Source organism: Physeter macrocephalus, chromosome 14 (assembly GCF_002837175.3).
Source record: "Physeter macrocephalus isolate SW-GA chromosome 14, ASM283717v5, whole genome shotgun sequence".
NCBI classification, from domain to species: Eukaryota; Metazoa; Chordata; class Mammalia; order Artiodactyla; family Physeteridae; genus Physeter; species Physeter macrocephalus.
The window spans coordinates 24,619,441-24,631,342 of NC_041227.1; the positions used below are offsets into that span (position 1 = coordinate 24,619,441).

The 11,902-nt window shown below is 43.3% G+C and overlaps 1 protein-coding gene across 1 annotated transcript in view; it reads right to left on the reverse strand.

Moving 5' to 3' along the window:
• The window catches only part of TM9SF4 (transmembrane 9 superfamily member 4), a 58,541-nt gene extending 47,525 nt beyond the window's left edge, over positions 1-11,016 (reverse strand). The window contains exon 1 of the mRNA XM_007122338.3: positions 10,777-11,016. Within this exon, the coding sequence (XP_007122400.1) occupies positions 10,777-10,791 (15 nt within the window). The 5' untranslated portion in view covers positions 10,792-11,016. The remainder of the gene's footprint in view (positions 1-10,776) is intronic.
• Between the last annotated feature and the right edge of the window lie 886 nt (positions 11,017-11,902).

The following is an 11,902-nucleotide window of genomic DNA, read 5'->3' on the forward strand; positions in this document are numbered from 1 at the left end:
ATAAATGGTGAAAGACTGAATGCTTCCCCCTAAGAAGAGGAACAAGGCAAGGATGTCCACTTTTGCCATTTCTATTCAACATTGTTCTATAAATGCAAATAATGTGCACTAAAGCTAATAATTAAAGTCATCCAGATTAAAAGGAAAAAGTAAAAGTGCTTTTATCTGCAGATCACATATCTTGTATCTAGAAAATCCTAAGAAATCCACAAAACAACAACTAGAACTAATAAACAAGTTAAGCCAGGTCACAGACTACAAGATCAATATATAAAAATTAATTGTATTTTTACATACTAACAACAATCCAAAAATTAAATTAAGAAAATATTCCAGGGACTTCCCTGGCAGTCTTAACTACTGGACCAGGTTTGATCCCTGGTCAGGGAACTAAGATCCCGCATGTTGCACGGTGCGACCAAAAAAAGAAAAAAAAAGAAAAGAAAATAGCTCCATCTACAGTAGCTTCAAAAAGAATAAAATATTTAGAAATAAGTTTTCAAAAAGGACTTGTACATTGAAAATTACAAAACATTGCTAAGAAAAACAGAAGAAGATCTAAACAATTGGAGAGACATTCCATACTGGACTGGAAGACAATATTGTTAGGATGGCAATTCTCCCCAGACTAATCTATAGGTTCAGTGCAATCCCTATCAAGATCCAGTAGGCTTTTTTGTTGAAACTGACAAGTTGACCCTAAAATTTACCTGGAAGCACAAAGGACCCAGAATATCCAAAACAACTTCAAAAAAGAACAAAACTAGAGGATTTATACTACCAATTTCTAAGCAATTATAAAGCTACAGTAATCAAGACAGTGTGGTAAGGATAAGCATAAAACCCAATGGAACATGGACTTCCTTGGTGGTGCAGTGGTTAAGAATCCGCCTGCCAATGCAGGGGACACGGGTTTGAGCCCTGGTCCGGGAAGATCCCACATGGCGCGGAATAACTAAGCCCGTGCGCCACAACTACTGAACCTGTGCTCTAGAGCTCGCGAGCTACAACTACTGAGCCTGAGTGCCACAACTGAAGCCCATGCGCCTAGAGCCTGTGCTCCACAAAAAGAGAAGCTACTGCAGCGAGAAGCCCTTGCACCTCAGCAAAGAGTAGCCCCTGCTCCCTGCAACTAGAGAAAGCCTGTGTGCAGCGACGAATACCCAACACAGCCAAAAATAAAATAAATAAATAATTTTAAAACACAAAACAAAAAAAACCCCCAATGGAACAAAATTAAAAGTCTAGAGATAAATCTTTGCATTTACAGTAAATTGACTCTCAACAAAGTTGCCAAAGCAATTCAATAGGGAAAGGATAGTCTTTTCAACAAATGGTACTTGGACAGCTGGGTAACCACGTGCAAAAGGAACCTCACATCATATACAAAAATTAACTAAAAATAGATCATAGACCCAAATAGAAAAGCTAAAATGATAAAACTTCTAGGAGAAAATCTCTGTGCCCCTGGGTTAGGCAAAGATGTCTTAGATACAACACCAAAAGCACAATCTATATTTTAAAAAATTGATAAATTGAATTTCATCAAAATTTAAAACTTTTATACTTCAAAAGATATCATTAAGAAAATGAGGACTTCAACTACTGAAGCCTGTGCGCCTAGAGCCCGTGCTCCGCAACAAGAGAAGCCACCGCCATGAGACACCCGCGCACCGCAACGAAGAGTAGCCCCTGCGCACCAATAGAGAAAGCCTGCATGCAGCAACAAAGACACAACGCGGCCAAAAATAAATAAATAAATTTATTTAAAAAAAAAAAAAAAAAAAGAAAATGAAAAACAGGTCACAGACTAGGAGAAAAACCTTTGTAAATCACGTATCTGATAGGGGACTTGCATCCAGAAAATATAAAGTTTGGCAGTATCTTTAAATAGTTAAACATAAACTTACCATACTATCCAGTAATTCCAATCCTAGGCATTTATCCAAAAGAAAAGGAAATATATGTCCATACAATGACTTGCACATGAATGTTCCTAACAGCTTTGATCACAATAGTCCAAAACTGGAAACAACCCAAACACCCATCAATTGGTGCATGGATAAACAAAATGTAGTATAGCTGTACAATGGAATACTATTCAGCAATAAAAACTACCAATTCGTGTTACAACATGGATGAACCTCAAAAACATTATGTTAGGGGCTTCCCTGGTGGCGCAGTGGTTGCGCGTCCGCCTGCCGATGCAGGGGAACCGGGTTCGCGCCCCGGTCTGGGAGGATCCCACATGCCGCGGAGCGGCTGGGCCCGTGAGCCATGGCCGCTGGGCCTGCGCGTCCGGAGCCTGTGCTCCGCAACGGGAGAGGCCGCAACAGAGGGAGGCCCGCATACCACAAAACAAAACAAAACAAAACAAAACATTATGTTAGGTAGAAGCCAGATGTGAAAGTCTATGTACTACATGATTTCACTTACATGAAATGCCCAGAAAAGGCAAATCTATAGAGACAGAAAAGGCAAATCTATAGAGACGGAAAGCAGATCAGTGGTTGGCTGGCTGTGGGAACAGGGATTATTGGCTGCAAGTGTCAATCCCTTGACTGTAAGGGAATTTGCTGGGGTGACAGAAATGTCTAAAACTTTGTGTCATTATGAAAATGGCTGTATAAGTCTATATGAAAAATTATTGAACTGTACACTTAAAATGGGTAATTTTATGGTGTTAAATGATACCTTCATAAACCTGAAGAAAAAAAATCAGCCAGGGGGAGGTATAGACAAAACAAGTTTGGCAATATAATAGTAACTGCTGAAGTTGGGTAATGGGTTATAGAGGTTCTTTATACTATTTCTTCTACTTTTGTGTATGTTGGAAAATTTTTATAACAAAAGGTTTTTAAAAATAGATGTTTTATGTACATAAAGATGTTCTGGAGAAACATTTTTTTAAAAGTCAAAGACTACACCTGATAAATGGATGGTGGGGTAGCTGAGTGACTTTCTTTTCATTTACAGCTTTCATACTTTTTCCCACTTATATGGATTACTTATATTCAAAACAAATACGATGACACTTTAAGAAGGGGAAGGCTGCCTCTGAAAATACTTGGGCAAGTTCCCCCGAAGATGTGCAGAAAATGGGAGCTACAAGGTAAGAATGATGCAGAGGAGATTCTGAAGCCAGGTGTGTGGGTAACCAGGCCAGATCAGTGATTCTTAATCTTGGGGAAGTGTTGCAAATCCCCCTAAGAATCTTAAAAAAGCTATAGATGCTGCTCTCAAAAAACACTCTGAAATGCAGAATCTGACGTATGATTCCAAGAGGATCAAAGGACCTAGAAGTTCACGGGCCCTTGATAAAGACCCCTGTACTGGATCCCATTCCAACTTTTGTGATTATCCGACTTAATTACCTCTGTAGCCCTGACAGCCTCACAGAGGATGTTTGACCCATATTTCATTTCTGTAAGGAAATTAGGGAGAAGCAAAGTACCTGCTTCTTGGGAAATTCCTTTATATCTTCCTTTAATTTTTAATTGATCACCACAGGAACTCTCACATGAGGTTCAGTTTGAAAAGCCAATTAAGTATTTAGGAAACATCTGCTGCACGTTCAGAGCCATGAAAGGAGCAGAGTCCTAGGAGAGGTGAACCAGTCCATTCAACGTTATTTTGCTTTACTTGGTTTCCAAGTCACAAGACTGCAAAGGCAGCATGTCAAGGAACAAGGTGATGGCAATCTAGAAGCCCTTGTGCTGTAATCTAACACCCTATCACTGGCAAAGATATGGGTGACCTGAAAAGTTATAAAGCTCGAGAGGCCTAAGAATCAAGGTCTTGCCCCCCCATCTACTTTATTCTTGGGGGCTAGGCACGCAGAAAATTTTCTCCTAAACAACAGCCCAATGAAGGACTACTAGGACCAAAAATTACCCCTCACCCCCCGCCCAAATTTGCACCACCCAGTTTGAAAGGTATGAACAATTAACTTCTTCCAAAGAAAATAGGAAGTTTCCCCTGAGAACTGAAAATTATTTCATTCACTCATATTTCTCTGTGGGCAGAAGTTAACCTTTTGTTTTCTGGAGCCCTCTGCCTTACAGTCCTCTTTCCCATAAACAGCATCACCTAGCGATAGAGTCTGGCCAATCTGAACAGCCTTCCTGGTTTCTATACCATGCCATTGCTGCTGCAAAAGCAGCACCTTCCCCTAAGAGTAAGCTAGATTCTTCTTTTTCCTTTTCAAAGACACAGTCACCATTTTAAGATCACTCAGTAACTGCTCCCCAGGGCTGCGAAGAACAAAGAAAACGAAAACGAAAAAGAAAAAGGCTTTAGGGCGCAGTTTGCCAACAGTTAACTGAAATCAGTTACCTAATCAGTTAAAGCTCCCTAAGAATTCAACCACACATGAAGGACAGCTAATGACAGCCAAAGACCACTTAACAAGCAGCCGCCATGGAGCTAAAGACCTCAGGAAGAAAAACAAACAAATGAACCAAAACAATCACACAAGCAAAAAAACCAAACCAGAACCAAATTAGCCACAGGAGACTGAAAATGTAGCCTTTATTTCAGAGCCCAAAGACACAGAACAGCTGTTGAGCAGAGACACACAAAAAGACTCAAAACTGTTCTTTGCGGGGTAGGGAACAACCCACAGCAGGCTGTGGAAGTCCAGGTGAAACTAGTAACTACCCTCACCAAGCAAAAGACAGCCAGACCCAAACCTTGAGGCTAGCAAGTGCAGAAATAAAACATAAAAAATGCACTGACCTTCCCTCTCCCCCTGGGTATTTGTAAAAGGACTCTCAGTTAGCCCAAGCAATAGGCTTAGATGGTTCGTCTCCTAAAGACTTCAAACCTTGGAGTAGGAAAGTTACAGAGAGCTCTCTTTGCACTAGGCATGTTCATCTCATATTTCATTTAATCATCACAACAATCCTTTGAGGAGAGTATCATCCTCATTTTAAAAATAAGGAAACCGATTCAGATGAAAAAGTTTTAAAGATGGATGGTGGTGATAGTTGCACAATAATGTGAATGTACTTAATGCCACTGTACACTTAAAATAGCTAAAATGATAAATTTTATGTTATGTCTATTTTACCACAATAAAAAAAATGTTTTTAAAGTAACAGGTTTAAAGAAGCAAATAGTTTGCCCAAAGTCATAAAACCAATCAGAGTGTCAGATTCTAGCCCAGGTCCTTAGACCAAGCCTTAGTTTCTTCATTTGTAAAATGGGCTTTTGTAAGGACTAGACGGAATAATGGATGAGCCTACGGTTTATCAACTGAAATGTATCTTGTGAGCAGAAATTTCTCCTTCACAGTTAGGTAACATAGGGGATTACCACACCTTTTCATATTGCTTTTGAATCAGAATGTCAATAGGAAAAATGTTATAGAGACCACCTCATTCAGGGGTTGCAAGTTCAACCACCTAGAGGGGCCAGGCAAGTTACCTAAATGGTCAAGCTGCGGAGGAACAGGACACGAGAGAGTGGAAGAGAAAATGATGAACTGGGTCCTGCATGGGGAATGCTCCTGACGGGGAACTTGGGCCCAAATTTTCAAGAAAAAATGAAAATTTAGAGTTTTTGTAATGTGAAATCTCCCAATTATTAAATATTGGCAACTACTTTGAAAAAAAATTAAAGTCCTGTGCCTGCCAATCTCCGTCCTCCACCCCCACCACCCCAAACAAATCTATGTGAAGATGTGGTCCATAAACTGTCTATTTATAAGCATCTGATCTACTTCATTAGAAACTGAGGCCCAAAGACGTTAAGTGACTTGCCAGGGCACCCAGACTCCCTTCTAAACTGGCTTACGAATTCAGCTCCAATTTGTGATTTGATTTTATTTTTTAAGAACTGCTAGTAGCATTTACCATACCCTCTAAATACAAAACCTTTAGACTTCAAACCGTGGGAGGTCTGTCAGTTTAATGCTCGGGCATAGGTGAGAAATCATGGTAGGGGGCAGAGAAGGAAGCAATGAAGAGGAATGAGACGGAACCAAGAAGTTGCGGGTGTCCCCAGCCGTGCCCCACTTGGGAAATACCAGTGTCAGCAAATGGTTCAGGGATCAAAGCAGGTTTGGGGTGGTAGGTGGCTCCTACCATTCGTCTATGGCCAGATGGCCCTGTTCATCCTGGGTCCTTCCCACCTTCCTGCCAGTGCCCAGAGATCAAAACTCAACCTTCTCCAACATTCTGTGACCTGCTTCTTTAATGCTGAGATCAAAGGGGAACTTTTGTCCAAGTTGTAAAAGAGAAACCAAGAGGCAACTTAATGCCATCTCTGACTTCTCTGGACTTCCTGAGGGGATTAAGGGCACTCCTTTAAAGGGATTCCTCAGAGAAACCCATTTGTACCAAGGCCTGGTATCAGTGCCTCAGCTCCAAGGACGCAGTGACTCCTGCGGAACATGTGCCAGGTCGAGCAACTCGAGAGATCAGACAACACAACCAACACACAGCGGCTTGGGAAGACCACAGGGATTATGGTCATGAAAAAAAAAAATCAATCTGATTTTATAGGCATATTAGCAAAAATCAACTTAAATACAAGAACTACAAACCACAAAATTTTCAACCAAGACTTTAGAAATCCTCAAGTCTAAATCTTAATTTCACATATGACATGTGTTGAAACAAACCAATAAAGCCAAAATAATCTGCCCCAGGCTACACGGTGGATCAGTGGCAGTGCTGGGACTAAGCTCCGGCTGTTGACTCCTGCTCCAGCGCTCCTTCCTCAATGGGCCGATGCCCATCCACACGTGAGGCCCAGGGGAGACAGCACTTGCCACACACAGGACTGGTAGCAGAGTCCAGGCCTGCTGCCTCCTGTTCCAGGCCTCTATCATCCAGATTCCATCACTAAAAATGGCTCCTGTGCTTCTGACTGGGTTGGGCGGGAGGTGCGGTGCGGGACGGGACGGGACGGGGGGAGAGGGGCGAGGGGGAACGGGCTAGCACTGCTTCCACCTGCTCAAAGGAACACTGAGGTCATTCAGGCCATTCCCCTGCCTCTGGACTGGATCAAACCCAAGTAAACTCAAAACAGTGAGAACTGACCCAGCAGTTCCACTCCTAGGCACATACCCAAGAAAACTGAGAACCTATGTTCACGCAAAAACTTGTACACAAAATGTTCATACCAGCATTATTCGTAACAGCCAAAAAGTGGAAACGATCCCAAAGTCCATCAGCGGATGAAAGGATAAACAAAATGAGGTCTATCCATACAATGGAATATTATTTGACCATAAAAAGGAATGAAATATTGATACATGCTACAACATAGATGACGTTTGAAAACATTACGCCATGTAAAAAAAAAGTCAGATACAAAACACCACATATTGTTTGATTCCATTTATATGAAATGTCCAGAAAAGAAAAATCTATACAGACAGAAAGTATATTAGTGGTTGCCAGGGACTGGGGGGAAGGGGGGAGTGGTAAGTGGCTGCTAATGGGTTTCTTTACGGGGTGATGAAAATGTTCTGGAAGTAGATAGCAGTGAAGGTTGCACAACTTTGTGAATATACTAAAAACCACTGAACTGTAAACTTTAAAAGGGTGAATTTTATGGTATATGAATTATAATCCAATAAAAAGGGAAAAAGATAAAACCCAAAACAGTATAAACAATGATTATGTGAGAGAAATACACAGAGTTTTATTCTCCAAATGGAGGTTTCTAGACTCCTGAGATGCCTACAAATGCACTCAATGGACATTTCCCAAGTTCCATGAAAATAATATTCCCCAAAGCATATTCCATATGCTCAAGAGTTCCATAAGGAGTGAGATATGAGCCTGCCTCTCACCTCAGACCCACCTAGATCAACTCAGTATCCTGTAACTTTATAGAGTCATCTAAATCCAGGGCAGGAGGAAGGCAGGAAAACTAGAGAGAACTTCAGTTTACACCAGCCATCTACTCCTATGCTGCGAAGTTCAGGAAACCCCACTGTGCTAACACAGACCTGGGAGGTGGCAGCCAACCCCTGGGGAAGAAGAACCAATCACTAAGGAGCGGAAGGGGGAAAAACACATAAATACCACTTGAAACTTGCATCCACAGCCCTAACTTTCAAAACAAAAGAATAAACCAAAACCCAGCATGTTCCCACGGTCACTGAATCTATTAGCTCACTTCCTCTTTCGTTGTATGACTTGCCTCAAAACCCAGATACCCCAAAGCAGATCCACACACTTCCATTCCCGACAGCTGTGCAACAACCTATGTGTACGAGGGTGTGGGGAATGTTCTGACTTCCGTGTAATAAAGTGCTTAACACAGACCAAGCTCAAGTCCATCTGCCCACTCTGCCTGTCACACGTAGCCCCCTGTAACACACTTGCTTCCATGCCTTTTCACCATTGCATCAAACGTGAAGTTTCTCATGTGCACTCTTTAAAATGGCCTCTGTGGGTCACTGTATACATTACATCCTGTTTCTTGAAATCAGTTACAGTATTCACCATGAAAGCACAGGACGACACACCCAGGTGACGCAACAAACATGAAATCACTGTGCTTTCCACTGGGCTTAGAATAAAATCCAAACTACTTTCCATTGTTTCTCTGCAGGCTGAGAACAAGTCCGCTCCCTTAATGTAACGTTCTGGAGAGGATGGGAAGGCGAAGCACCTAACAGAACAGTCTTTCAAAATGCAGTCCGCAGACTACAAACTGTAGACTACAACCCACCACAATTACAGGCATGCTTCTAGAAACACAGCTCTTCCTGCCTCTCTCCCATTTCATCTTGTATCATTCTCTGCACCACACCCTGACTCCTCACCATGTTTCAGTCCCTCCAGCCTTCTGTGCTCCTCAAACATACTCTTTCCCACCTTGGCCCTTTACGCTTGCCATCTCCTTTACCTGGAACACTCTTTGCATTGCTAGTTCCTTCTTGTCAATCAGGTCTCAACTCATGCCACTTTCTCTGAGAAGACTTCTCTGACCACTTAATGCAAAGCAGGTGCATCAACCTGTCACCTCCAATCACTACCATTTCACTTTGCCGTCTTCACAGCACTTACTACTATCTGACATTACCTTGTTCATGTATTTGTTTACTTATTCACTGCCTGTCTCCTCAGACTAGAAAGGCTCCACGAAGGTAGGGACCTTGACCCTCTAATTCAACAGAACATCCCTAGGTCTTGGCACAGAGCAGGCCTTCAAATATTTGTTGATTAAATAAATGTGTACCAGAAATATGTTCACTTATTACCTCTTAAAACCTCAGAACAGGGCAGGAATTTCCCAGTGCAATGCAATAAATGCCACTTTATTGAAATTTTCCCTATGGCAAAAGAGGGTGTGACTTTTCCTGTTAAGTTCTTACGCCATTCTTGTTCTGAATGTGGTCCAGAAAAAAAATGGGTTTCAACATACCACTTTTGGGATTTTTTTCTGTGGTCTCAGACCCACAGAAATCAGGCAAGACTGTGAAGACTTTTACCTGGCCTCTGAGGTTCTATACAAGGAATCCCTTTATTAAACAAAAAGGATAATTTATCAGTTGGTTAACAGACGGAGGGAAATTTGTTATCAGCCAACAATCTACCCTTGTTTGGAGAAAATCAACACCAAAGAATTTAAACAACAATCTTCCTTTACTAAAGTCAAACGTCCTTTGCGTGCACTCCCAGGATGCAATTATCTGCTGAGGAAGCAACATACAGGAACACCTAGACAATCACTCTGGACTAAGTGACTTCAATTTTGGTTCTGGTCTCTTGACAAGTAGAATGTGAGCCGAGCTTCTGGAAGAAGAAAGGGCCAGTCCTTCATAGATCTACTTCCAGCGTTCTGTACCAGAAGCCAGCAAGTTCTGACCCACTTTCCAGGCACAGCTTATCCACATACCCTTATTCACACACAGGCTTCATCCTAAAGAGCTGTGTGGCCCTGTAGGGGCATGGGAAGGGGAGGGGGCCAGGCGGGGCTGGTACAGTGTTTTTCAAAACGTAGTTACAGACCACCTCGATCATAATCACTGGAGTGCTAATAAAAGTGCAGCGTCCTGGGCATTATCTAGCCCTAAGGAATTAGAATCTTTGGAAACTGCATTTTTAACAAGCCTCCCCGCACACACCCCGAGTCTTATGCACAGTTAAGTTTGAAAACCAGTGGGATAAAAGCTCCCTATGAGAGAGGCAGGGAGTTGAGAGAAGACAGGAGAAATGATTAGGGAAGAATCTGGGGATGGAGGATGGGGGGGGGGCAAAGGCATGCTTCCGGGTATCGGCAGTCAAGACAAGTGCGCGGTGGGAACAACTGAGGGTACAGGTGAAGACAGGGCTCTGGAAAAGATCTGACACAGGATTTGGGCTGGGAGGTTGGTCAGAGGTGAGGACGCATCCGCGGACTGGTCAAGACAGTGGGGAGGCGGAGAGAGCAGGGTCTGGACGTGAGAGGGAGGAGCGAAGGTGGGAAAAACTGGGGGCTCTTCAGAGAGATCAGGGCTGGAAAGTGAAAACTGGGAAATGGGAGTCACAGGACGCGGAGACCAAAGCCAGAACAGGAACCGACGGAGGCGGTGGCTGAGACCTTTCCTCCGACCCAGTGCCTCCCCCAAAACTTCGGGCCTTGACAAGACTGAGTGCGGGGCCAAGGCCGGAGAGGGGGAGTTTGGGGGAGTCGAGCCCTGTCAGGGATGTCCCTCAGGCCTGCACTAGGGGTCCCTGAGGTGGCTCGGGCCAGGCATTGGACGCCGGAAAGTCCTGGGATTCCCCGGAGGGCCCCGCTCCATCTCCGGCTCCCGGAGCCTCCTTCACTCACCATCACAGCCGCCATCTTGGATCCACGTGTCGCCGTAATGACGTCAGCGGAAGTAGTGTTTCCCTGGTTACGGAGTTTAACTCCGCAAGGTGCTGCCTGCCTTCAGTCTCTCCTTTCGTGGCGGTGAGTGGAGGGGCAAAGAAGACTTAGCTGCTGATCGGTAGCTTGGTCTGGGGAGTCAGGCCGCTGATTAGGTGAAAACAGAGAATGGTGTAACTACGGGAGCCATGTTAGCTCCTGGCAAAGCCTGCTCCTCCCACTCTTGACACTGCATTGTGGGTAATAGAGGTGTGAGTAAACGCACTTGTTCTGTGGACTCCATTTTTACTATTGGCAAGAAGACCCGTTGCCAGGGTTACCTGAGGCCCCTGATATGGGTGAGTGGGATGGGTACCAGGGCTCTATTAGCAGAATAATTTGTAATTATATATTTAATTACTTGCTTGACTATCCTATATCCTCTCCAATAAAATATAATTCCTATGTGGGTAGGATCCTGTCTTTTATTTAACCTCACTCTGCCTCATTCTCATCTGTGAAATGCGGAGGGGATGATTATAATACCTTCATCATAGGTTTATGATGAAGATCCAATGACATAATGTTACATACTATTATTCAATAAATAATTGTCATTATACTCTTATGTATACTCCTTCTGGCATATGTTAGGTGCCCAACACAATACACTACTTATTAAATGAATGAAGGAAAAGCAGCATCTTTAGTGGAGGGAAACATCTTTGAATGTGGACTTAACCATGTGCTAGTTACCTAAGTGTGTGACTCGAGGCAAGTCACTCAACCTTCCTAAGCCTCAGTTTCCAGTAGCTGGAAAAGGAGACTCAAAGAGTTGTGGTGTTAAAATTGGGAGAGACCTGAAAGTTCTTTTGGTCCATGTATCACTGTAAGGTGAATACAGTACCAGTGTTATCTGCAACTGTTAGGAAAAGTTGTAAAAGAATAATAATGGTGGGACTTCCCTGGTGGCGCAGTGGTTAAGAATCCACCTGCCAATGCAGGGAACATGGGTTCGAGCCCTGGGCCGGGAAGATCCCACATGCCGCGGAGCTGCTTAGCCCGTGTGTCACAACTACTGAGCCCGCGTGTGGCAACTACTGAAGCC